The following is a 23,062-nucleotide window of genomic DNA, read 5'->3' on the forward strand; positions in this document are numbered from 1 at the left end:
ATTTAAATGATAACTTGTTCATACCAAAGAACTAAGGAAAAAATGAGTACAGAGTCAGAGCCAGAGTTTCAAAATATTCTCATCTGTTAAATTAAGAGTGTCTCCCATAGAAAAGCAGTGGAGGCCCCACAGGGCAAGTACAAAACAGAATTAAAACTCCCAAGGGTCTTGTCTTTACAAAAGAAAAGGCAGGAGGCAGCCCCTGGACAGCTGGTCGTGCTGGCCGCTCCGGTTGGACCATGTTGCATAATCCTCAGTCGCATCATCACAACGTCTCTGAGCATTTTGATGGGAAGGAGAAGGGGCAGTGTAGTGTGTATGGGAGGAGAGTCCCAGAGGGCCCTCTTTGCCCCCTTACCCCCTTTTTCTATCCCAGAGGAAAGCAGATGGAAGCTGGGTACACCTTGAAATGAGGCTATGTGTTTCAAACCTGGGGACAGGGGTAAGAGGGGATCTGTGCTTTGAGCAACCTGAGCCAGAGACAGAGGGGTGTTGGAGGGGTGAGGGAGGATGCATGATGCTTATTGCTTTGTACCTTTCACTGGGAAGGAGGGCAGCAGCCAACAGTAGCTCACAGGTTTGTAAACTGAGCCTGCTGGCTTTAAGAAGGGAGGCAATGAAGTCGAATTAAATATAAAAGTCATTTGTGCAAAAATAACTTAAACAAATAAAAGACCTGGGGAAGGGGGTGTTCCCCTTAGCCTAGTGGGGAGCAGGCCATATACCAATCCCCCCCAAGGCCTTTTCAGTGACATGGCTTTGGGGGGGAGGGGTTGAGCTTCCCTACCCCCTGCAATGGCTCAGGATGGGATTGTAGGGGAAGGGCTTGCATTTGTGCTCTGAGTGGGGAGTAGTGCCCCCACCCACTGTCCACAGGTGCAGGTGGCTGGCAGGGGCTCCCAAGGCTCAGCACTCAGCTTTCCCCAATCAGGGTCAGATCCAGCTCCAGGTATGGCTGCTATGGGGCCAGTTTCCTCCTCTTGTTTTTGGCAGGACGGCCAGGGCGGGCCCGGGGAGTCAGAGGGACAGCCGTCTATTCAAGGGGGGGGAAATTGAAAATGATCAGTAAGGTATCAAGAAGTCTTTATATCTTCCTCCCTCTCCAACCCTCTTTTCCTCTTGCCTTATCCCTTATACATCCCCTCCCACCCACTGACACGCACTTACTCGGGTTGTGGGGCTGGGGTCCAAGGTAACATCCTGGCGGGAGCTGTTGCTGTTCCTTGTAGGGCTGCAATAAGGGGCACAGATGATCAGGAACACCTCCCAAGCACCAGGTGAATTTCAGAGTTTAGGTGGGAAACTTTCTACATTTGGACAGTAAAGGCATAATATTCATACTCAAAAAAGTCTTTGTCCTTTTGAAAGCCAAGCTACTCTTTAGCCATTTCTATAAACCCAGCAGGAAGTGGGGAAAGGCCAGGGTTGTGGTGGGCTTAACACTCACTTGTATTTTCTCCTCCGGCCACGACGAGACTTTCTGACTACCCCTGGGGGCACCTGAGAAAAGATGGACTGTGTGTAGGGAAAGTTAGGAAAATGCACCATGGCTGCATTGATCCTTGGAGCCCTTCAGCCAGACCTCCCATCACTCTGCACTCACCTTAAGGTCCTCAGAATGAGGCCCAGGAGGGGATGGATCCTTAGGCTCAGCACCCCCTTCAGCCAGCTCCCCATTATGCTGCCAGTGGTGGGTCCTTTTTGGAGACCGTTCCATTTGTCCATTGAAGCCACCACGTGCCCACTTGAGGGCAAGTCGGCCAGCCTCCCGCCGGCTGCCAGGCTTTCGGCCCCGGCTTGGCCTGGCCTCACCATTAATGCCCCTAAGTCCCCCTCCTCCCCTCCGGCCCCTTTTCCCTGACCCCCTCCCAGTGAGCAGCTCAGAGACTGGGGGGTCAGGAGAACTATGGGGTGGGGCTAAGGCACTGAGGGGAGGCCGGGCAGGCTCTGGTTCCAGGGCTGAGGCGGGGCTCTCAGGGGGCAGACAGGGGGCTTCTGGCTGCTCTGGAGGGATCTGCGGGCAAAAAAAAAAAAATCTCAGTTTCAAATATAGTCCCTCTGCTTCGTAACTCAGAATGCCCAGCTTTCAAGTTCAGGAAAAAATCATGACAAAACATACCCCCAAACCCTCACCTGGAGACTCTGTAGCAGGCAGGCAAGGGGACTAGAAGCGTCTGAGAGGGGTGGAGGAGCTCCCCCCCCAGGGAGGAGCTGCAACCCCAGCTGGCCAGAGAGAAGAGAGCCAGGAGGCTGCAACAGGCTGGGGAGGGTTCCAGGGCTGCTGGTCAGCGAAGACAGGTCACCTGTTGAAGTACAAAATCAGGGATCTGCCTAGGCAAATCAATTAAGTGGAGCAAACCCTATTATTCTCTTAGGCTTTTACCCAGAGGTCAAAAGACTTTCTTCCCCAGTTTATCCAGCTGCTACTTCCCAGTTTTACTGCTTCCTTTCTCTTTCATACCTGTGTCTCCCCTCAGACTTACCCAGCAGGCTGGCACTCAGCAGAGGGCTAAGGAGTTGGGGGGGTCTCCCTGAGTTGGAGGGGGCCTTGCCCAGAGAGGAGGCTCCCAGGTCAGTAGTTGCCGTGGTGACACTGGAGGTAGGTGGTCCAGGTTGGGGGGCACTCAGGACACAGGGCTAAAGATAAAGAATGGTTATAACATATGTGTAAAGTATCCCTTCCATTTATAATACTGTACAATCTCACTGAAGCCTCATGTGAATGAAGTAGGCCACATTTATTAAATACAGACCCAGTTCTTGCAGCTGCCCTACCCCTAGCCAAGCACTAAGCCCTTCCCAAAGGCCCTGAGGAAGAGCTCACCATAAAACCAAACACCTTTGACTCCCAATTCCCATCTCTGGTTCTACCTCTTGTTCCATCCCACCCAATCACCCCCTAGCCTCACCTGGGGGGTTGTCCCGGAGGGGGGGTCCAGGCTGGCAGCCAGCAGCGCAGAATTTAAAGCTATGAGGGTAGGGGGCGCTGAAAGTGGGGGAAACAGTAGCGGGGACAGGTCTCCCAAACCTGAAAACGTCTCCCCACTTGGACCTCCAGCTCCCTCTGCAGATCCCTCCCCATCCCCAGCTGTGGGGCCCAGGGCCAACAGAGGCAGGAAAGAGGCAAGGAGGTTGCTAGGAGGTGCAGAAGGGGGTGGAAGGAGGTCTGAAGGGGGTGGTGGAAGCAGAGAAGCCACCAAAAGCGAAGGCCCTTCGGGCTCGCCTGGGGCTAGGGGAGGGCCAGGTCCCCCTGGAGGCGGTAGCAGGGGCTCCGGGGGAGGTTGTCCCCCTCCCCCAGCCAGCATGCCAAATAAACCGTGGCTGAGCAACGGAGAAGGTGGAGGCTGCCCCAGACTCAGAGGGAGAGGCAAGGCCCCTAGCATCCCCGGGAAGCCGGCTCCACTCAGTGCCAGGCCCTGCTCAGGGCTGGGGAAAGGGAAAGCCTCCCCACCAGCCAGGGGAGGCAGAGGGCAGGCAGGGCCCACCCCCATCCCAAGCCCTTCAGATGGGCTTTGAAGTACAGGGCTGGGGACTAGAGGGGCTTTGGAGGCAGCTGGTGGGGCAGGGGCACCTGCAAAGGAAAAGAGAGATTCAGCTCAAGGGAGGCTCTCCCAGTGTCTGAAGAACCCAACCTCCCTGCCCCTAAGCCAGAAAACCACTAGAGAACTCTAAACTCTCCCCTAAATGCCTTGGCTGTGTCTTTTCACCCCAGGGGAGGAGGAGCTCTAGCACACTCATTCAGTTACATACCTGGCACACTGCTGAGGCTGCCACTGGTGGTCCCAGGCAGGGAGGGCAGGATGGGGTGCCTGGGCTGGGGAGGGCTCCCTGAGGAGAGGGTTGGGGGAGGAGGAAGGTGTGCGTCTGACCCCAAAAGGTTAAAGCTTCCATCAGAGTGGGAAGGGCCAGGGGTGGGGAGTCCCAGAAGGGACAGCACGGAAGGGAGAATTGGTTGGGATGGCTCAGGGAGAGAAAAGGGTTGGGGGGCAGGAGCAGGGGCACGAGGACGGCTCCGTCTAGGGGCTTGAGGACCTCCCCCTTCTAGCAAACGCAATACAGTTGGGGGTCTTCGGGTACGGCGCTGACTGGGCCGGGGTGATGATGAGTGGGAAGCTGAGGGCGCCTGGGCACAGGGCCTTCGGCCCTGTAAAGTGCTGGCGGGGGGCAGCGGGGGACGCTGTGCCTTGGCCGCTGCAGAGAGTAGGCTGCTAGCAAGGAAAGGGGGTGCCCCAGGCCCTTCTACCGTGGGGGGCCCTCCCAGGGGTCCCAGGACCAGGGGCAGGTGCATAGTGGCTGAAGACACTGGTGGCTGAGTGGTAGGACCAGCGGGGCCAGGGAGGACAGGAAGATTATTGCTTGGGGGCAAAGGAGGGGGTGTTAAGGCATCACTACAGTGGAAGAGAGGAGGATCTGAAGGTGGTGAGGAGGAGGCATGGGGGGCTGGAAGAGAGCCCAGGTCAGGGGGTACCAGACTGGTTCGGAGGGCAGCTCCCCAGTTGTATGAAGGGGCATTGAGGCTAATGGCAGGTGGAGGAGGTGGAGCTGGAGAGGGAGCATTGCCTCTTGGGAGGAAACAGGGGCTGCTGCTGCCTCCAGAGGGGACTGAGTCAGGAAGTCTTGGCGGTGGGAAGAGCCCCCCAGGGCCTGCTAGAGGGGGGAAGGCCTGTGGAATTGAGGGTGGTTCTGGGGGGAGGGAGCCAGGACCCCCATTAAGTGGAGTTGTAGGAGGGACAAGACAGGGAGGGCGGGCAGTCGGGGGCCCTGGGGACACAGTGTGGAACATTTGGGGGCTCGCTCCCTCTCCTGCAACAAATAAGAAATGATCGGTTAGCCTGTAGCTCCCATTCCAAGAACTTTTTTTTATCTTCATAAATTCCCAACCTGCCTGTGCCCTCTCACCAAGCAGCTCCTAAATCCACCCTTCTTTCTCCTTCTCATAAAGCTCCTCCCACCATTCCTCTTCCAGGCACTTAAGTTGTCCTCAGTCTTCTGTAAAGTGGAGAAGACTCACCAGGAGAAGAGTGTGAGCAGGTGGTCTCCATGCTGCGGTACAGAGTTGCCATAGCAACAGCTTTCCGGCGGTGGTTGCACAGCTTGGTCATGTCCTCCTCTGATGCTGGCCCCACCCCAGCCCCACCCGGGGTCACCGGGGCCAAAGGGTCAAAGTTGAAAACCTGTAAGGTAGAAGACATGGACAGGGACCCTGAGGAGGTGGAAGCTATGACAAAGACTACCTACCATGGGCAGTGATTTGCATTAAGTCTCTAAGTTTATCCCTGTACTCTTTGGCACCCCTCATCACTCTGACCTTGGGGACATTGAGTGGACACTCCAGACCGCACTTGCAGGTCCCATCGCTGAGGAGGTAGCTCCGGGTTTGCTCCAAGGAAGACAGCTCTGTGCCACTTGGGCTGGAAAAGGACAGGGTCAGAGTATGGGGTTGGTTGACACTGAATCAGGAAACATTCCTAAATGATACTTCCTTAATCAAAGACCTTCCTAGGAAGGATTAAGCATAAGGTATGTAGAAAGAGACAGAAAGAGGGAGAACAGATTCAGAGACAGAGACCAAAAAGATTGAGGAAGGAAGGACGAACAGAAGAGCAACAGGGTACCAGAAATCTAAGCTTTGAGAGATGGAGTGCAAGAGAGAAAACTCAGGCAACTGAAGGGCCTAGGGGTAGAATTCAGGGAACTTGGAGGATCTCTACCTGATATAGAGCACAGCACCCTCTCGAACACAGCGCTGCCAGCCGATCGGGACAGATGTGGCCACAGGGCCCCCAGCTCTGTCTGCTCCACTGCTCTCATTGCCCCCATTCATTGTGTGTAATCAGCTCCCACGTGCCTGATAATGCATCCATGTGGGCATTAAGATTCAACTGGGCTGGGTACCTGAGGGAGTACTCCAGGAAGGCAAAGGTTGTGGGAAGACCCAAGAGAACCCAGAGGTAAGGGGGAACCCTCAGAGAGCTGGGGGAGAGAAAGGGGGGGAAGCCCTCTGCCATCCCACCAGTTACCTGAACATCTCTGCAAACATTGTGGGGTCCAGTCTAAAGCCGGGGCCGCCGGCTTAGCCCACACCTGCAAGATAGGAGAGAGAAGGGACTGTCAGGAATCTGTCCAACTCTGGAAAGCACAACAGTTCAAGATACTCTCAAGGGAAAGATCCTTAATGAAGTGCCCATAAAAATCTCTGGGATATGCTAGCTGAGTCCACAACCAATCTTCTTCACATGTGCAGTCCTTAGGGACCAGAGAGTCAAAGCCTCCACCTCCAAGGACCAAGGAATCACAGCCCAACCTCTACATGTATAAAGAGCAGGGTCTTTTTGCCCCATCAGGGACAGAAGACTTCACCCAGGAGTGTGAATTCCTGTAATGCCAGGCCACTAGGAAGTTTCCCAGAGAGCCTGGCCCCTGCTGTTCCAGTACACCACCCCCCATCACCACACACACACACAGGCAGATCATATAAAACGTAGACTGCCCCACATGTCACCAAGCCATTGCCTAACTGCCAGCTTAGGTGGTACCAACAGAACTGCACCCCCCCCCCCATGCTGATCTGGTTCATTTGGGCGTTCTTAAGAAAGACTGGAATCACACTCTTGTCCCAGGATCCTTAGAAGCTCCTGATTTCCTCCCAAGCCTAAGGCAAGGGGTTTCAGCACCTTCTATCCCACAGACTTCAAATTAACTCCAACAAGGATTCTCCTCAAATATGTGGGGCCTCCCCTCAACCCTGTAAGTATCCTCCTCAACCTCACCATCGCTGCCCCCCCACACTGGAGGCTTCAAAACTTTCCCTCTCATAACAAGGCGCCCTGTCACCCAGACTGCTTCCCTTAGCTTGGGGAGGAGGGGAAGGCGCACGAAGTAGGAAGGAACTTGGGGAGAGGGCGGGCGGAGGGTGGGCAAGGAACTGAGGGGAGGGAGGTGAAGAAGGCAAAAGTCAAGCAGTTAAGAGGGGGAAACGGTGGGGGCAGGTGAGGGCGGGGGAGTACGAATGGGGCCAGAGAAGGGGGCCGAGAGGACGCAGAGGGGGCAGAGGGGAGGGGGAGGGGCGGGGTGGGGGGGGGCCGGGCCCTGCACTCACCGCGGCCCATGGTTCGGCCGGCCCCGCCCTGCGCAGTCGCGGCCCAGAGGGTGAGTGGGAGGGAGTGGGAGGAGGGTCGGTGGAGCCCGAGCCTCCGGTACGGCCCCAGCCGGTCCTAGCAGGAAGCGCCGCCGCCGCCGCCGCGGATCACCGAGCGGCCTCCCGCGCATGCGCCATGGGGGCCAGGGGCAGCCCTGGGGATTCCGTTCCCAGAAGGCACTGCGCAGGCTGCTACCACCACCGCCGTCGCTGCCGCCGCCGCCGCCGCCACTGCCACAGCCGCCGCCGCCGCCCGGACGGGAGAGGGGCGGGGTCGGGCCCCCGCCCAGCGGACAACGACGAGCCAACAGGAGGGGCCGCAGTGCGCATGCGGGAGCGCGCCTACCCCTCCCCCACAACTCCCTATTAATCCCCAAGAGAACAAACACCCCACGCGGCCCCCCTCCCCGCCCCGCCCTGCCCTCCCCTCCGCGGAAGGATCTGACTCTCTTCCCAGACCACTGGTGGCCAATCCCAGCTTTCCCCAGGGAGGAACCTTTCCAAAGCCACAATCTGTCGAGGGAGCCAGGAATGCCCGGTCTGGGAGGGGCCAGCCCCCAAAGATGAAAGTCGCGGCTTGCCCTGCCCTGCCCCAAAGGCTTCCCGAGATCTGTTCTGGGTGGGACTTGACCCACCTCCCCAGGTCAACATGTCACAACACGACCTCCGCCGGTCAAGTCACATGACCTCTGCCTGTCACTGACAATCTGGTCATGTCTTTGAACCAGGAGAGTGCGTTCGATCCAACCCGCTGCCAGCCCCACTGACTGAGGGGAAATGGAGGTCTGGAGCAATGGAGCACGCCTGACCAAGGACCTGTCACTGTCAGATCACCATCTATACCAGCCATTCAGTTACACCAGCCTTCTGACAGTTTCTACTTAGACAAACTCTGGCTGTCCCCTTAAAGTACGACAGGATCTGTAACAGGCCACCCCATGGCCTGTTTTCTACCTAAAAAAAAAAAAAATACTTCGCGTTTTGCGTGGTGCCGTTCACTTTTGTTTCAAGCTGCCTCAAAGTTCATAGTCCCCTCTTTTTACCTTCACAACTCATTTTTTATTTACAAACAAGAACGGTGAGGCACAGAGAGATTAGGTGGCTGAACTGGGATTCCTGGGCAAGTGAGGGGCAGCTGAAGCTAGAACCTGACCTCTCCTGACAATCTCAAGGCCGTGCGCTAAAGTGCAGGCAACTAGGCTCTACTGTAGCCCAAACACCTAGGAGGCAGAAGGCCTATGCCCATCTCCTCAGATCAGGGAGTCACAGGACGTACTGCCTGGTTCAATGAAAAGGGTGGGTTTTGGTCTTTGGTGAAGGGCACTAGAGCAACATGAGGGGAGATGAGTGGGGAAACAGAATCAGGCCCACTCAGGAAAAGAACCTGAGTTCTGGCATGCTAAGGGCTCATAAAAGTTAAGGGTGCTCTTCTGAAAGGAGCTGAAAATGACCACCAAAGGGATTCAAATACCTCAGTCTCATTTTAGGTAGTTAGGAGACTAAAAGATGAGACCCCTTTAAGAAGACTAGAGGTGTAGAAAATCTTGGCGGATGCAAACTTTCAAAGCAGGGAGGTTTAAGAGACTTTGTGCCCATTATTAGCTGGGAAGGGGCCAAGAAAAAAACGGAAGCTTTAAGGAGGAGGTAAAACGGGGTCTAATGCCAGGGGGGCGGGCCAATAGCTCCTGAGGTAGGCAAGGTACAGTAAGGTTTCTTCCGTCAGCCTACGGAGCAGCCAAGGTTGATAGCCGTTGGGGCCGTTGGGTGCTGGGAGGTAGTGCCCCGCCTCTTTCCTCTACCCCCCACCCCCCGCACCTCCCACCACCCTCGTAGTCCCCTGCGCTTGCGCGCGCAGACACTGGTTGCCAAACATTGCATCATCCCCGCCCCCCTTTCCTCCCCTCCCCCTTCCAGCTTTCCCTGTCCGCGCGCGCGCATGACTCACTCACCTCCTCTGCGGAGCCTCGTGACCCAAAGCCACTTCCGGGTCCAGCAAGACATAGACCCCCAAGAAGGAGGGAGCGACGGGGGCAGCACCGCGCGGTTCCTGAGTGGCTGTTGTAAGGAGAGGCGGGGCCAACGCCAGCGTGCCGCTTTCTGATTAGCTGGCTTCTGGATCCGCCCCTGAGAGGAGGGCAAGGCCCTGTTAAAAGATCACTGCTCTGGGATACTGAGGTCAGAGGCTCGAGTCTAAGATATACAGTGGATATAATGTTGAAAATGAGCGGGTGGCAGCGACGGAGCCAAAATCAGAGCTGGAATCTGAGAAGAGAGGTGAGTACCGATCGTCCATCTACCTTTTACCCTTCCATCTTCGAGACATTGTCGGCTCAAAGTCCGGCTTCCGCTCTTTAGAATGTGGCACCACCCCCTCTATAAAGTAGTTAGCTACTGTCCGAGGGAGAGATGGCGAGATCTTTTATTCGGGAGAGGTGTTAACAGACTCTGCTTCCTTCGGACGACAGTGTCACCCCACCCCTGCCTGGAGCGAAGGGGCCTAGCTGCTCTTGGGAGATTTATTATATTTTCTACAGTTGCTTACCTCCGGCCTCCGCGTTAGGCCTATCTGGTGGGAGGTGGAGCAGCAAGACACACCCCCGGCTCCCTACAAGCCTGTTGGACCGCAGACTAGGCCGCTGCCTTGGCTGTCCCACCGATAGTCCCACCCCCAATCTTGTATCAAAGGCAGCGTCTCAGTGCCAGGATGGCTACAGCCGTAGCTGGGGTTCGTGAGCCCTACACAGGACAGCCATGCTGAACTCAACAGTGGACAGAACCTTCAGGAGAATGACACAGCCTTTTGGAGGCCGGGTACCCATGGACAGGGAAAGGAGTTCGGTTTTTTTCCTTTATCCCAAAGGTCCGTGGGCTTCCTGCACAAGAGAGCATCTTGAATTTCTTAAGTGTGGGAAGTCATTTGGGGTCTCCCCAGAGTATTGTCCTTCTCTTGAGATTGGTCCCTGCCTCTTTTCCTCTGTCCTGTCTCCAACTATCTCTGTGTAACCATTGCATCAGGCCAGCCCCCGTTTGACTGTACAGCCCTCTGGCCTGGGGCTCCACTGCTGATGAAAGCCCCGTTCCAGGCACTGGAAGGCAAGGAAGTTCCCCAGGGAGGACAGTCCTGCAGAGAAACACTTGGGGCGATATTGCATCTACAGTCCCCAGGGATAGGCAGCTGCTGCTCTGCTCTGGGCTTCACCCTCCCTTCCCTGAGAGAAGTTGGGGAGAATTTATCCATTCATTCCTAACAAGCACCCACTAAGTGCAGTTTGGGGCCCAGGATACATGCATGAACGAGAGAGGAAAAATATATGCCCTCACAGAGCTTACAGTTCAGTGGGAAGAGGCATACAGTAAACAGAAGTACCATAGAGAAAACTAATGAATGGAAGGGTGCTTCGAGTGGGGGTTACAGTTTTACATTGGGTGGTCAGGGATTCCCTTACAGAGATGACCATTAAATGAAAGACCTAAAAGAGGTGAAGGGGTAAGCCATGCAGGTATGAGGAAGGAAGAGTTTTACAGAAGGAACAGTAAGAATAGAGGTTCTAAGGTGGGATCATGCATAGTATCTTTAGGGAACAAAAAGCCAACTGGCTGGACCGTGGTGAGCAAGAGAGTGCTCAATGAGAAATCTAGGGCAGAGAAGGAGCAGACTGTGTGGGCCTTTTAAGCCATTTTAAAGATGTTAGCCTTTTTTTTAAAAGATTTTATTTATTTTTTAGAGAGAAAAAATGGGAGAAAGAGAGGGAGAGAAACATCTATCGTTTGCTTCTTGCATGCCCCAACTGGAGACTTGGCCTGCAACCCAAGCATGTGGCATGACTGGGAATCGAACTGGCAACCTTTTGGTTCGCAGGCCGATGCTCAATCCACTGAGCCACACCAGCCAGAGCAGGATGTTAGCCTTTAATATGTGTGAAATTGGAAGTCACTGGATGGTTTTGAACATAAGAATGGCAGGACATGATTTAAGTTTTCAAAGGCCCACTTTGGCTGCTGTGTTGTGAATAGACTTAGGGAGGAGTGGCAAGAGCAGAAACTGGAAGACCTTCTGCAGTCATCCAAAAGAGAGTAACTTGATAATAGTGGAATTGTGGAGAAATATTTAGATTCTGGGTTTCTGGAGAATGAGTTAAGAAATTTTGCTGGTAGTTTGGATTGGATTGTGGGGTGTAATAGGAGAGGAATCAATGAAGATACCAAGGTTTTTGGCTGAAGCAACTAGACTTGTCATTTACCAGATGGGGAAAACTTTGGAAGGGGAAGATTAGGATTTTGGTTTTGGCCATATGACATCTGAGTTGCCTGTTAGATACCCAGAGGAGATGGCAAGTAAACAGCTAACAGCGTTGGAGGTCCATACTGGGAATGTACATTTAGAGGACGTCAGTTTGAGAATGGAATTAGGAAAATGTCACTTTATTTGTTCTCTTTCCTGTGGTGCAGTTTTTACCCTGGCAGGTTTGAGGCCTGCCTTGAATTTAGAGAAAGTTGAAATGGCCAGGGCTTTCCTATTATGTAATCCAGACTACAAATGTCAGCAGCTAAAAATAATGGAAATTAGGCTCTCCTCTGTCCTTGGAAATGGCTACACGGACTGTTAACTATCCATACTCTTCTAAGACAGGAAGTAAGGAAGGATCAATAGGAGGCTGAAGATAAAAGTAAAAGAACCTGCCCCTCCCCCTTCCAAAAATGGCTAACATACATATTTTTGATCCCCACAGTGTTCCAGAAGGAAGTGTATCTTCATATATCACCACACCTGAAAGCAGGTAAACTTAACCAACCCTTTCCCAAAACCAACTCCTAAGAGATGGTCATGGTTAGGCTCGCTTTACTGGGACCCTAAGAAGCTATGAAAACACCTAGAGATGATATAAGAGGATGGTTTGAATCTTAGCATTCTTTTGCTCTCCATCCACCTGGCCTACTGGTAACAGGGACCAAATCTCTATTCTTAGATCATGTCCTAATTGAAAGCTGGCACTGAGTAAGCACTGGCCCCAACAAAGGTAATTGGTTTGTCTTACCACACTTCAATCCCCATCAAGGTTAGACTAACCCATAGGACTCCGCAACACAGGAGAAAGAAGCACAAATGGCATGGTAATTACTCCTAGGAACTACCAATGGAGTTGCTCGGGGAGGCTAACTTACCAGGATCCCATAAGAATGTATATCCAGGCACTTGATGCTTCAAGTGTGGGGCAAAAGCAAGGAGGGAATATTAGTATAGACCAAGGACTGGTAAATTTTAAAGGGCCAGATAGTAAATATCTTAGATACAGACGGCCACACAGTTTCCATCACAACTATTCATCTCCAGTGTTGTAGCATAAAAGTAGCCATAAAAATATATAAATCAATAGATGTAGCCATGTTCTAATAAAACATTACTGCCAAAAAGGCAGCAAGCCAGTTAGCCAACCTGTGGTACAGACTGCTTTGAGATGCTTGTCCCATCCCCCATCCTCCCCACTATCCCCAGTATATCCTTTTCCAGAGCCTGATATAGCTGCAGTGATGGCAGCTGAGTCTTTGCCTTTCTCCTTTGGGACACTGTCCAGCTGGGAGCTGGAAGCATGGTATGAGGATCTGCAGGAAGTGTTGTCCTCAGATGAAAATGCAGGTGCCTACGTCTCACCCCCTGGAAATGAGGAGGTAAGAATGTTACACCTAAAACCAGGGGGGATGTTGATGTTCCCTTCTCAACTAAAAGTGCCTACCTCCTCATTCCCTTGAAGGAAGAATCAAAAACTTTCACCACTCTTGACCCTGCCTCTCTGGCTTGGCTGACTGAGGAACCAGGGCCAGCAGAAGTCACAGGCATCTCCCAGAGCCCTTGCTCTCCAGATTCCACTCAAAGCTCCCTGGCTCAGGAGGAGGGAGAAGACGACCAAGAAATACCCAGGAAACGGAAACGAAGTGGTCAGTCCCCAGCCCGGGCTGGAAAGCAACGCATGAAGGATAAAGAACAAGAGAATGAAAGGAAAGCAGTACAGCTAGCTGAAGAGAATGAACGGCTCAAGCAGGAAATCGAGCGCCTGACCAGAGAAGTAGAGGCCACTCGCCGAGCTCTAATTGACAGAATGGTCAATCTGCACCAAGTATGAACACTTGAGACCGTTACTTTCCCCTCGGGCCAGTACCATCCTTTCCCAGACATGGCTACTAACCATCTTCTCACTAATGTCAGTGATGTGACCCTCAACCCCATTCCTACAGTAGGGGGAAAGCTTGGGGTAGACAACAGGAAAGGGTCTCAGCATGTATATAGAGATTGTACATTTATTTATTACTGTCCATATTCATTAAAGTGACTCTATAAGCCAAGTTCTCACTTTTACTTTTTCTTCTTGCCTTTAGGGGTTTCCAGGGGTTTCCCCTCAGCTAGAGCCAACTTCTTCTTCAGATCTAAGAGTTTAGCCACCTCTGCAGCAACCTGGTTCTTGTCTGCCTTTTGTGCTTTCAGTTCTCGGACAATGTTACCCTAAAAGAAGAGGAAGGGGGTGAGGGAATAACAACAGTGAGACCAGAAAGGACCTGTGTAGGGTTCAAGTTTTCTAGTCTCACCCACAGGGTTCAAGCTTCATACCTGTTTTGTCACTTCATCCATTAGCTCTTGTACCTGCTGTGGCCCAGCTGCTGTCACAGTCTCTGCAGCTGCTGGCTTGGGGTACACTTTTGCCTGGAAAACAACAACAGAGTTATCACCTGCTACCATAAATATTCCTTGACCTCAAGTTTTATGTAACATCTCAGGGAAAGTGATTACCTTTAATGCCAAGGACTCTTCCATCTAAGACAGGAAAGAAAAACTATAAGTGAGAAAATAGAGGGCCAAAAGATGGAAAGAATGATAAGGGAGGACCACTTAGGGACACCAAGGAGGTGACACTGGACACAATGAGATGGCTGTTGCTGGCTGAGAGCAGCATGGCCTAGCTTTCTCACCTGGCCCCCACCGAAGCGCTGCCTCAAACTTTCAATCTGGTCATTTTCCAATTTTTGGAACAAGGGACTGACCTATAAAAAAAAGTTCCAGAATCATTCACTGATTAGGTATAAAATCTACCAGACTACAGAGGGTCTCTCCAACCCCAATCACTGACCTTTAGGGACTCAATCTTTAGGAATGTGAGTGTAACACTGAACAAATACATGCTGATTTCAGAAAAGAATCCAGAAAAAACCCTGACGGTCACTATGAAAACCCAAAGTGTTAACAGAGTTCAAGACTAAACTATTCAATGATGTTGGTTGGTACACTGTTAGCATTATGGAGACCAGGTGACCATGGTGTCACTTCAAACATCTGTACATCAGTTACATGTGCCAGCTCTTTGGTTCTGGCATGAAGGATGATGAGGAAATACGGGCAACAGAAAACACTGGGCTTGTGAGTCAATATTTCAGAAACAAGCCTCACTTCAGAATGAGGATGAGTGCAGAAGGGTTTCAAAGAACAGCTGTGAGAATCCCAGGCCTAAAATTCTCTGGCCCTCCCCAAAGGCAGCATGGCAAACGTAGGGATTTTAAGAGCGACTGGCTTTCCTGATCCTCAGAGACCTACTGTGCCAATCTGATGTCCTGCTGGTAAGGTGCACAGGAAATCTGTGGGCAGGACACTGCAGGCAGGAGGTGGGAGCTGCAGCTGGGCCGCAATGGTAGAGCTAACTGTGGGCATGTACGGCTGAAGCATGATGGACAGCAGAGCAGCTATATTCACTGCCAAGCCTGTCACTGTCCCTGCCCGCTGCCTGGGGAAAAAGAGACACTAGTCAGGTCCTCCAAGAGGATACAGCCTACCAGATACTTGATCCCTGTAGCCAATCCTACCTCCTTACTTACCTGTCAGCCTCACTGCCTTTAATCCGCTTCCAGGGTTCATTCACCTGAATATACTGGTTGCCATGACGAGAGATGGTAAGGATACTGCGTAAGGCATCCCGGATCCTGGGAAGGGGGAGGCAGGCCAAGGTGTAAGGTCCTGGAGGGACCAGTATGGGGCTCCCAACATGCCAGCAGATCAGAGATGAGCCAGGTGTAGGTTACTTACCGAACCTTCTCTAGCAGCTGGTGATAGTGCTGGAGCTCCAGGGTGACATGGGCCAGCAGGCGCTGATCATCAGAGGTAAGCACCATCTCGGGCACAGAACCCCCAAAAAACTTAGAAACAAACATCCCAGCTCTTGATAGGAGTAGGAGAGAAAAAGAGGAGTTATTTTCCAGTCTCCTTAAAGAAATTTGACCTGATCGTCATAATTCCACATTCTCTCGAAACTGATACCTCCCGACTCCCTCAAGCTGCAAGGCAAAGCTTAACCAAGTAATTCCTCATTCTCTCCCCTAAGAATGTGGCTCTGCACATGAACAAAACAGACAGTTCACATACAGATACCCCTTGTCTAAAGAAACCTGATAAAGTAACCATTTTATTTTTAAAAAAACACTCAGAATGATCAAGTTGAAATATATGTAAATTGCCATCAAATACTCTAATAGGGGCTATCTGTTAAATGTAGTTAATGACCAAATCTGAAAGGGTAGATAGCCATGAAGGATATTTCTTTTTTGTTTTTAAAGCTTTTATGTATTTTTAGAGAGAGAAAGGGAGGGAGGGAAACATCAATGTGTGATTGCCCCTTGCATGCCCCATACTGGGGACCTGGCCTGCAACCCAGGTATGTGCCCTGACTGGGAATTGAAACTGGTGACCATTTGGTTTGCAGACCAGCACTCAGTCTACTGAGCTGCACCAGCCAGGGCACAGATATTTCTTTAGATCACAGAGTAGCTAATGTAGGAACCAAAAATGAAATGTGAGCTAAAGTTACAATTCCAAAGAGTACAGCATCAGCTTCCTATCTCTACACTAAAATAAAACCTTTCTTCGGCCAAACTTTTCAACAGTCTGCAACTGAACTTTTTTTGTGAGAACACAATTCTAATTCTACACAGAACATTAAAAGAGAACAACTTCCAAAACTTTGTAAACAACTTTGCTAAATCGCATCTCTACAACTAACTTCTCCCCAGTATACATAGCCTACTATATTCCAGGAGCAAGTCTCAATGAATAGAAATCCACTTTTCACATGGTCCTACCCACCCCTCCCAGCCTCCTGCCCATTCACTAGGCAGCTTGGCATTCCCATCTCTCCAACTTCATGGAGCACAGTTAGCCCCACCTCAGCTCATCTGCTGAATGATTCCTCACCAAGTCCTACCTATTGATGAAGTTGCCTAGGTTGTTAAGGAGTTCAGAATTATTCTTCAGTAACATATCTGTCCATGAGAAGGCACTGTCCTGGCCCTCGGGCCGAATGTATAGCAGATAGAAGCGCCAGATGTCAGCAGGGATCCCTGTGTCCTGGGCCATGTCCCCAAACACTCCTACACCCCGGCTCTTTGAGAATTTTCCATCCTCGTAATTCAAATACTCTGGACAGAGAAAGAAAATGAAAGAACCATCTGCTCAAGTCACATTCTTCCTTCTCTGACCTACCAACTCTCCTTTCTTCTTTGAACTCAGCTGTGGGTGTCCAGCAACACTTCTTGAGTAGCTGGCCTGCAGAGAACCTGGGAGATCTTGCCTCTCCATTCTGGCCTTTCCCCACTTTGCGTCTACCTGTTACAAAGTTTTAGCTTTGGACTCTTGATTTCTTTGGGTTCTTATTTCCTTCTGGGTTGAGTTCTCATGTTTAAATTATTTCCTATCTCATCTCAACTCCTAATGCAAGATGTACCACCTTTCCAAAATCTTCCAAGTGTTGCCCCAGCCCTCATTCCCTAGGAATATGCCTAGTCCAGTCTTCCACGGTACCTGTAGCAATGAGATGGCTGACCAATGTGTAGTTGTCCTCAGCTCCTAGGGCTGAACAAGGAAAGACTAAGCCATGGAAGGGAACATTGTCTTTGGCCATGAACTGATAGAGGTTCACCTATAGAACATAGTTGGAAGGAGAGCTTCTGAGACCTTCTTCAAAGACCAAAGAAAGATCAGATACCCAACCCTAACACCACCTCCCTTCCACCACACACATGCATGCACCATCCTCATAGACAGGCTAACCAAGAACTGCTTACTTGCTCTGGGTTCTTCCACCATCTCTCCCATTGATCTGTGTAGTTGGCAGTGATGGACAGGTATCCAAAAGTGGCATCAAACCAGACATAGAATACCTGGATGGTCAGGAAGAGAGAGACATGGTAGAATTTTTTTTTAAAGCATTAGAAACACACTTTAAACCTATATAATTTTATTGACCTATGTAACCTCAATAAATTTAGTTTAAAGAAATTGGGAAACCCTTACCAACCCAAAGTCTCAGAATGAAACAAGACATAGTCAATAGTGCATTCTGTTATACAAGGGTCTCAATCCCAAGGCTGAATAATGCAAGATGTAAATAAAGCATGGGATTCTTACCTTGTCCTCATAACCTTCTAAAGGTACAGGGGTTCCCCATTTGAGGTCTCGGGTTATGCAGCGTGGCTTGAGGCCATCCCGAAGCCAAGAACGAATGATGAACCGGGCATTGGGTGTCCAGTCACTGCCGGGCAATGTCTTCCTCAACCACTCCTCGAGTTGGTCTTCCAGCTAAAGTGGCAGAGACAGAGGGCTACTCTAGAAAAGTCTCATACGCGGTTTGTGTAACAGTAAATATGTACAACCTTTTTGAAGGTCTGGCAATACAATATAAAAAATTAAGACTCATGACTTTGACATAGTAATTCCACTTCTAGGAATTTTTCAACAGAAATATTCACACGAGTGTATAGATGCATATATAAAGAAGTTCACTGTTCATCACAGCAAAAAACTGAAATTTCCATAGTTCAGTAGAGTATAAAGAACTCTGGTGCATCAATACAATAAAATACTTATAAGGCCATTAAAAAGAATAAGGTAGCCCTGTCTGGTGTGGCTCAGTGGATTGAATGCCAGCCTGTGAACCAAAAGGTCATGAGTTCAATTCCCAATCAGGGCCCAGGCCTGGGTTCTAGTCCAGATATCTAGTAGGGGGCACTTGAGAGGTAACCACATACTGATGTTTCCCTCTCTTTCTCCCTCCCCCTCTCTAACAAGAATTTTTTAAAAAATTTAAATGAATAAGGTAGACCTATATGTAACGGGCATGTATATATCCCCAAGATTTTTTACTCATTAAATAAAGCAAACTGGAAAAAATATGTTGTAATCCCATTACTACAAAAGTAAATGTTAATTCATAGAGTAACATAAGCCCCAAAAAAATTTTGGAGGAAAATATATATCAGTGCTTTATTCTCAGATGGGATTATGGGGAACATCTACTTTTATACCATATACTTCTAGATGAAATTTTAAAAGCAAACTTGTATCATAGTTTCTGGAGCCTGACAATATACTCTGTTGGCAAGGCTATGAAGAAACAGGCACACTTAGCTTGCTGGTGGGAATGCAAAAATGTTACAACATCTATTGAGGAAAATTTGACTACGTATGCATTTACTCTTGACATAGCAAGTGACCACTTTTAAGGAATTTAACCTGAAGATACACAACCAGCAATTCAAAAAAATATATGCACAAGGTTATCCACTGCAAAATTATTTGTAAGTGTAAAATACAGTAAGTCCTCAATGTCAATAGGTTCATTCAATGAAATGACATAACAAAACTAATTTTACCACGGGCTAATTGATATAGACAAGAGTTAAGTTCCTACAGCATCTCATCAACCTTATAACAAAAGAACACAGAACAAAACAACATTACTCAAGGCCCTGCTGTACTGCAAACTACCTAAATGGAGAACACAGAAAATCGGTTAAACTATGGAACCTACACAAATATAGTACTATGCAGCTATTTAGGGAAAAAAACAACCAAATAAGGATGATCTCTATGAAGTGATATGGAGCAATTTACAGGACATACTGTCAGGTGAAAGATAAAATGCAAAAGAGGATATGCAATACGCTATATTTTGTGTAAGGGGGAAACATACACACACGTGTCTCATACATACATACACATGTCGTGCATACATACATACGTATGTACACACAGACATATATACGCTTATCTTTACAAAAGTAAATACACAAAGGATAAATCAGAAAACAAAGTTGAGGCCCTGGCTGGTGTAGCTCAGTGGATTGAGCACGGGCCTGCAAACCACACAATCACGGTTCGATTCCCAGTCAGGGCACGTACCTGGGTTGCAGGCAAGTTCCCAGCAGGGGACTCACGAGAGGCAACCATACATTGATATTTCTCTCCCTCTCTCCTTTCCTTACCCTCTAAAGATAAATAAATAAAATTAAAAAAAAAGAAATTCTAAACAATAAAATTTTAAACAAAACAAAGTTGATCACCTACAGGTGATAGACAACAGGTGGCATGGACAGGAAAGAGTAGGACACTTCTGTCAGCACAGCTTTTTGTATAATTTTGATTTTTATAAGCATATTGATTTCTACATGTTCATAGAATTAATAGATATGAGAGAAAAAAACTAAAAGCGAATTAACTAAACTTATTAACCTATTTCAGTGACATAAGTGCACTGAAGCAGGGAAAAACTAAACTAAGACCATTTTGAACATGTTACTGAGTATATGCCCTCAGTCGGTGGGAGGAACACAACTGCCAACAAACCCTAAGCTCTTTCTAGAAGGTTTTTTGCCAGTGGTCTGGCTGAAGCAATTCTGAAATTCTAAGTGTAATGTGAGACAGAGCAAATGAGAAAATGTTGCTGGAAACCATGGTACTTACTGTGAAATAAGGGAGACGCAAACAGGAAATGAGGGAAAGGGAAGAAAAACCCTGTGGGGCTGGACTGGAATTGTAGATGTCTGCATGAACCTAAAACAAATGCCTAGCTCTCTGTGCTGAAAGAGCCTAGAAGCAAAGGCACCCCAGTAGCAATAAGCACACCTATTTTATTCTTTAGGACTATTCTCTAAAGAATAGTCCTAAAGAATAGGACTATTTCCCTCCTGAAATAAATCAGAGTTTTATGAAAAAATTATTCTAAAGCCAGAATGAGATGAGTCCAGAATATCTTGTTATGCCAGAAAATAAAGAAGTGCTTTAAAAATGGTGGGAGAGCTCAAAAACACAGAGAAACAACCTTGAAGAGACTCCCACTGGACAAGTAAGGGACAATTTGCACACGAAAATAATTTTTTTTTTATGAAATACTTTTTTTTCATAGAGTTTTTCTAATTTAAAGATTTTATTTATTTATTTATCTTTAGAGGGGAAGGAGAGAAACATCAATGTATGGTTGCCTTTTGTGTGTCCCCTGCTGGGAGTTGGCCCGCAGGGAACTGGCCTGCAACCCAGGCATGCGCCCTGACGGGGAACCGAACCACGATCCTCCGGTTTGCAGGCCTGTGCTCAATCCACTGAGCTACGCCAGCCAGGGCGAGTGCACACGAAAATAATTTAAGACAGGAATGAATTATAAACCACTGAAAAAAATAGTAATCTCTAAGTCCACACTGTTAATAGATCATAAATAATGAATAAATGAATGAAGGAGAAAGATAAATTTGGAGGGAATGATAGAGTTGGAAAATCTTAACGAAAAGTGGTTCAGGTAAGAATGATTAAATAACAAAGGATGATAAATTTAGAAGGGTCTTTCAATATAGAACAAGGTATTTGCATGGTTTTAAAGTGCATTCCTACAGACTGCTTATAATTTGCCAGGGGGAAAATATTAATTATACATTGGAGAAACTAAATAACACCTTGACTAAATAAAATGAACATCACCAATGATGGGAAATTGGCCATGATGTGGGTCTGGAAAGGATACGATAACAGTTTTGCAGTATTCCAACTGAGGATGCATAACCTGAATCTAATCACGAGAAAATGCCCAACAAATCCAAAATGAGGAATATGCCCTTGGCTGGTTGGTTAGAACATGCTCCCAATATGCCAAGACTGTGGGTTCCATCCCTGGTCAAGGCACATATAAGAATCTACCAATGAATGCATGGATAAATAGACCAACAAATCGATGTTTCTCTCTCTCTCTCTCTCCCCTCCTTCTTCTCTCTCTAAGAGAAAAGTATCAATTTAAAAAAATGAGGAATATTCTACTTAAAAAGGGGATCGGGGCCTGTAGTCTGAAAACTATTAATGTCATAAAAGATAAAGAAAGGCTGGAGAACTGTTTCAGATGAAAGATAACTAAAAAGATACAAAAACTAAATGCAACACGATTCTGCCTTCCAGCCAAGATGGAGGCATAGGTAGATACACTTTGCCTCCTTGCACAACCAAAAGGACAACAACAAATTTTAAAATAAAAGATAACCAGAATTGCCAGAAAATTAAACTGGAAGTCTGATAACCAAGGAGTTAAAAAAGAAACATTCCTTCAGACCAGTAGGAAGGGTAGAGACAGCAGTCAGGGAGGAGAAGACAAGTGGTAAGGAGGCGGCTAGCGGACTGGGTGGTCCCATATTGGCATGGGAATAAACGGGGAGGAACAACTGGGGAGCAAGACAGACCAAGGCACCCAGGGTTCCAGCATGGGAAAAGAAAAGCCTAAAAACCTCTAGCTGTAAATGCTTATGGGGGAATGCAGGGGAAGGAAAAACTCCCAGCCTCACAGGAGAGTTGGCTGGAGAGACCCACAGGGTCCTTGAACATACACAAACCCACCCACCTGGGAATCAGCACCAGAAGGGCCCAATGTGCTTGAGGCTCATGGGGGGAAGTGACTGACAGCCAACTGAGAACAAGCAGCACTGTTTGTTCTGACCCCTCCCCCACATACAGTGCCACAACACAGCAAAGAGTTTTGCCCCACCCTGGAGAACACCTAAGGCTCAACCCCTTACACTGCAACAGCAGTGTGGAGACAAAGAAATATGGCCCAAATGAATGAACAGATCAAAACTCCAAAAATAGACCTAAGCCACAGAGACAGCCAACCTATCAGACGCAGAATTCAAAACACTGGTAATCAGGGTGCTCACAGAATTGGTTGAGTATGGTCACAAAACAGAGGAAGAAGTGAAGGCTATGCAAAGTGAAATAAAGAAAAATATACAGGAAACCGACAGTGAAGGGAAGGGAACCAGGACTCAAATCAATGATTTGGAGCAGAAAGAAAAAAACATTCGACCAGAACAAAATACAGAAACAAGAATTCAAATAAATGAGGAGGCTTAGGAACCTCCAGAACAACTTTAAACATTCCAACATCTGAATCACAGGGATGCCAGAAGGAAAAGAGGAAGAACAAGAAACTGAAAACTTATTTTAAAAAATAATGAAGGAGAACTTCCCAAATCTGGCAAAGGAAACAGATTTCCAGAAAATCTAGGAAGCTCAGAAAGTCCCAAAGAAGTTGGACCCAAGGAAACACACACCAAGGCACATCATAATTACATTACCCTAGATGAAAGATAAAGAATCTTAAAAGCAGCAAAAGAAAAGGAGAGAACTCCTTTGTAATTACAAAGGAGTTCCCATCAGACTGTCAGCTGATTTCTCAAAAGAGACCTTACAGGCAAGGAGGGGCTGGAAAGAAGTATTCAAAGTCATGAAAGGCAAGGGCCTACATCCAAGATTCCTCTATCCAGTAAAGCTATCATTTAGAAAGGAAGGGCTGATAAAGTGCTTCCCAGAGAAGGTCAAGTTCAAGGACTTCATCATCACCAAGCCCTTATTATATGAAATGTTGAAGGGACTTATCTAAGAAAAAGAAGATGATCAAAAATATGAACAGTAAAATGACAACAATCTCACAACTATCAACAACTGAATCTAAAACAAAAACAAAAACAAACTAAGCAAACAACAGAACAGAATCACAGAAATGGAGATCACATGGAGGTTTATCAGTGGGGAAGGGGAGGGAGATAATGGGGGGAAAAGAACAGGGAATAAGAAGCATAATC

General features: G+C 48.6%; 3 protein-coding genes across 12 annotated transcripts in view; 1 reads left to right on the plus strand and 2 right to left on the minus strand.

Moving 5' to 3' along the window:
- Window positions 1-61: 61 nt before the first annotated feature.
- On the minus strand, window positions 62-9,161 carry MBD6 (methyl-CpG binding domain protein 6). 7 transcript variants are annotated; one of them, XR_005064161.1, is made up of 15 exons: window positions 7,100-7,428; window positions 6,021-6,084; window positions 5,712-5,848; window positions 5,309-5,411; window positions 5,012-5,174; window positions 3,751-4,803; window positions 2,910-3,571; window positions 2,484-2,637; window positions 2,134-2,303; window positions 1,604-2,014; window positions 1,448-1,515; window positions 1,166-1,231; window positions 864-1,031; window positions 536-599; window positions 62-276 (listed from the first exon to the last, which is right to left on the minus strand). XR_005064161.1 is itself a non-coding variant. In XM_037030123.1 (13 exons), exons 3-13 carry the CDS (start codon window positions 5,822-5,824, stop codon window positions 959-961), a joined length of 3,036 nt encoding a protein of 1,011 aa, XP_036886018.1. In that variant the 5' UTR covers window positions 5,825-5,848; window positions 6,021-6,084; window positions 9,088-9,161; the 3' UTR covers window positions 62-958. The 7 variants fall into 7 exon arrangements, 3 of the variants coding, with proteins under 3 accessions (XP_036886018.1, XP_036886019.1, XP_036886020.1); XR_005064162.1 differs by lacking the exon at window positions 536-599; XR_005064159.1 differs by having other exon boundaries at window positions 62-599.
- On the plus strand, window positions 9,121-13,477 carry DDIT3 (DNA damage inducible transcript 3). Of its 3 annotated transcripts, none has more exons than XM_037030134.1 (4): window positions 9,121-9,412; window positions 11,869-11,912; window positions 12,648-12,805; window positions 12,889-13,477. In XM_037030134.1, exons 3-4 carry the CDS (start codon window positions 12,668-12,670, stop codon window positions 13,255-13,257), a joined length of 507 nt encoding a protein of 168 aa, XP_036886029.1. In that variant the 5' UTR covers window positions 9,121-9,412; window positions 11,869-11,912; window positions 12,648-12,667; the 3' UTR covers window positions 13,258-13,477. The 3 variants fall into 3 exon arrangements, with proteins under 3 accessions (XP_036886029.1, XP_036886027.1, XP_036886026.1); XM_037030132.1 differs by having other exon boundaries at window positions 9,122-9,412; window positions 11,869-11,916; window positions 12,633-12,805; XM_037030131.1 differs by having other exon boundaries at window positions 9,123-9,412; window positions 11,869-11,916.
- MARS1 (methionyl-tRNA synthetase 1) overlaps window positions 13,415-23,062 on the minus strand; it is a 20,583-nt gene continuing 10,935 nt past the window's right edge. Inside the window, exons 12-22 of one of the 2 annotated variants that reach the window (XM_037030126.1) lie at window positions 17,577-17,747; window positions 17,234-17,329; window positions 16,971-17,088; window positions 16,375-16,588; window positions 15,204-15,335; window positions 14,996-15,100; window positions 14,718-14,904; window positions 14,099-14,170; window positions 13,920-13,943; window positions 13,740-13,832; window positions 13,415-13,634 (exon numbers count right to left, since the gene is read on the minus strand). In XM_037030126.1, coding sequence (XP_036886021.1) covers window positions 13,488-13,634; window positions 13,740-13,832; window positions 13,920-13,943; window positions 14,099-14,170; window positions 14,718-14,904; window positions 14,996-15,100; window positions 15,204-15,335; window positions 16,375-16,588; window positions 16,971-17,088; window positions 17,234-17,329; window positions 17,577-17,747 — 1,359 coding nt within the window. In that variant the 3' untranslated portion in view covers window positions 13,415-13,487. The remainder of the gene's footprint in view (window positions 13,635-13,739; window positions 13,833-13,919; window positions 13,944-14,098; window positions 14,171-14,717; window positions 14,905-14,995; window positions 15,101-15,203; window positions 15,336-16,374; window positions 16,589-16,970; window positions 17,089-17,233; window positions 17,330-17,576; window positions 17,748-23,062) is intronic. The other variant, XM_037030127.1, reaches the window with a different exon arrangement.

The sequence above is a fragment of the Sturnira hondurensis genome, unplaced genomic scaffold (genome assembly GCF_014824575.4).
Source record: "Sturnira hondurensis isolate 20B ecotype Veracruz unplaced genomic scaffold, ASM1482457v3 Scaffold0020601, whole genome shotgun sequence".
Classification (NCBI taxonomy): domain Eukaryota; kingdom Metazoa; phylum Chordata; class Mammalia; order Chiroptera; family Phyllostomidae; genus Sturnira; species Sturnira hondurensis.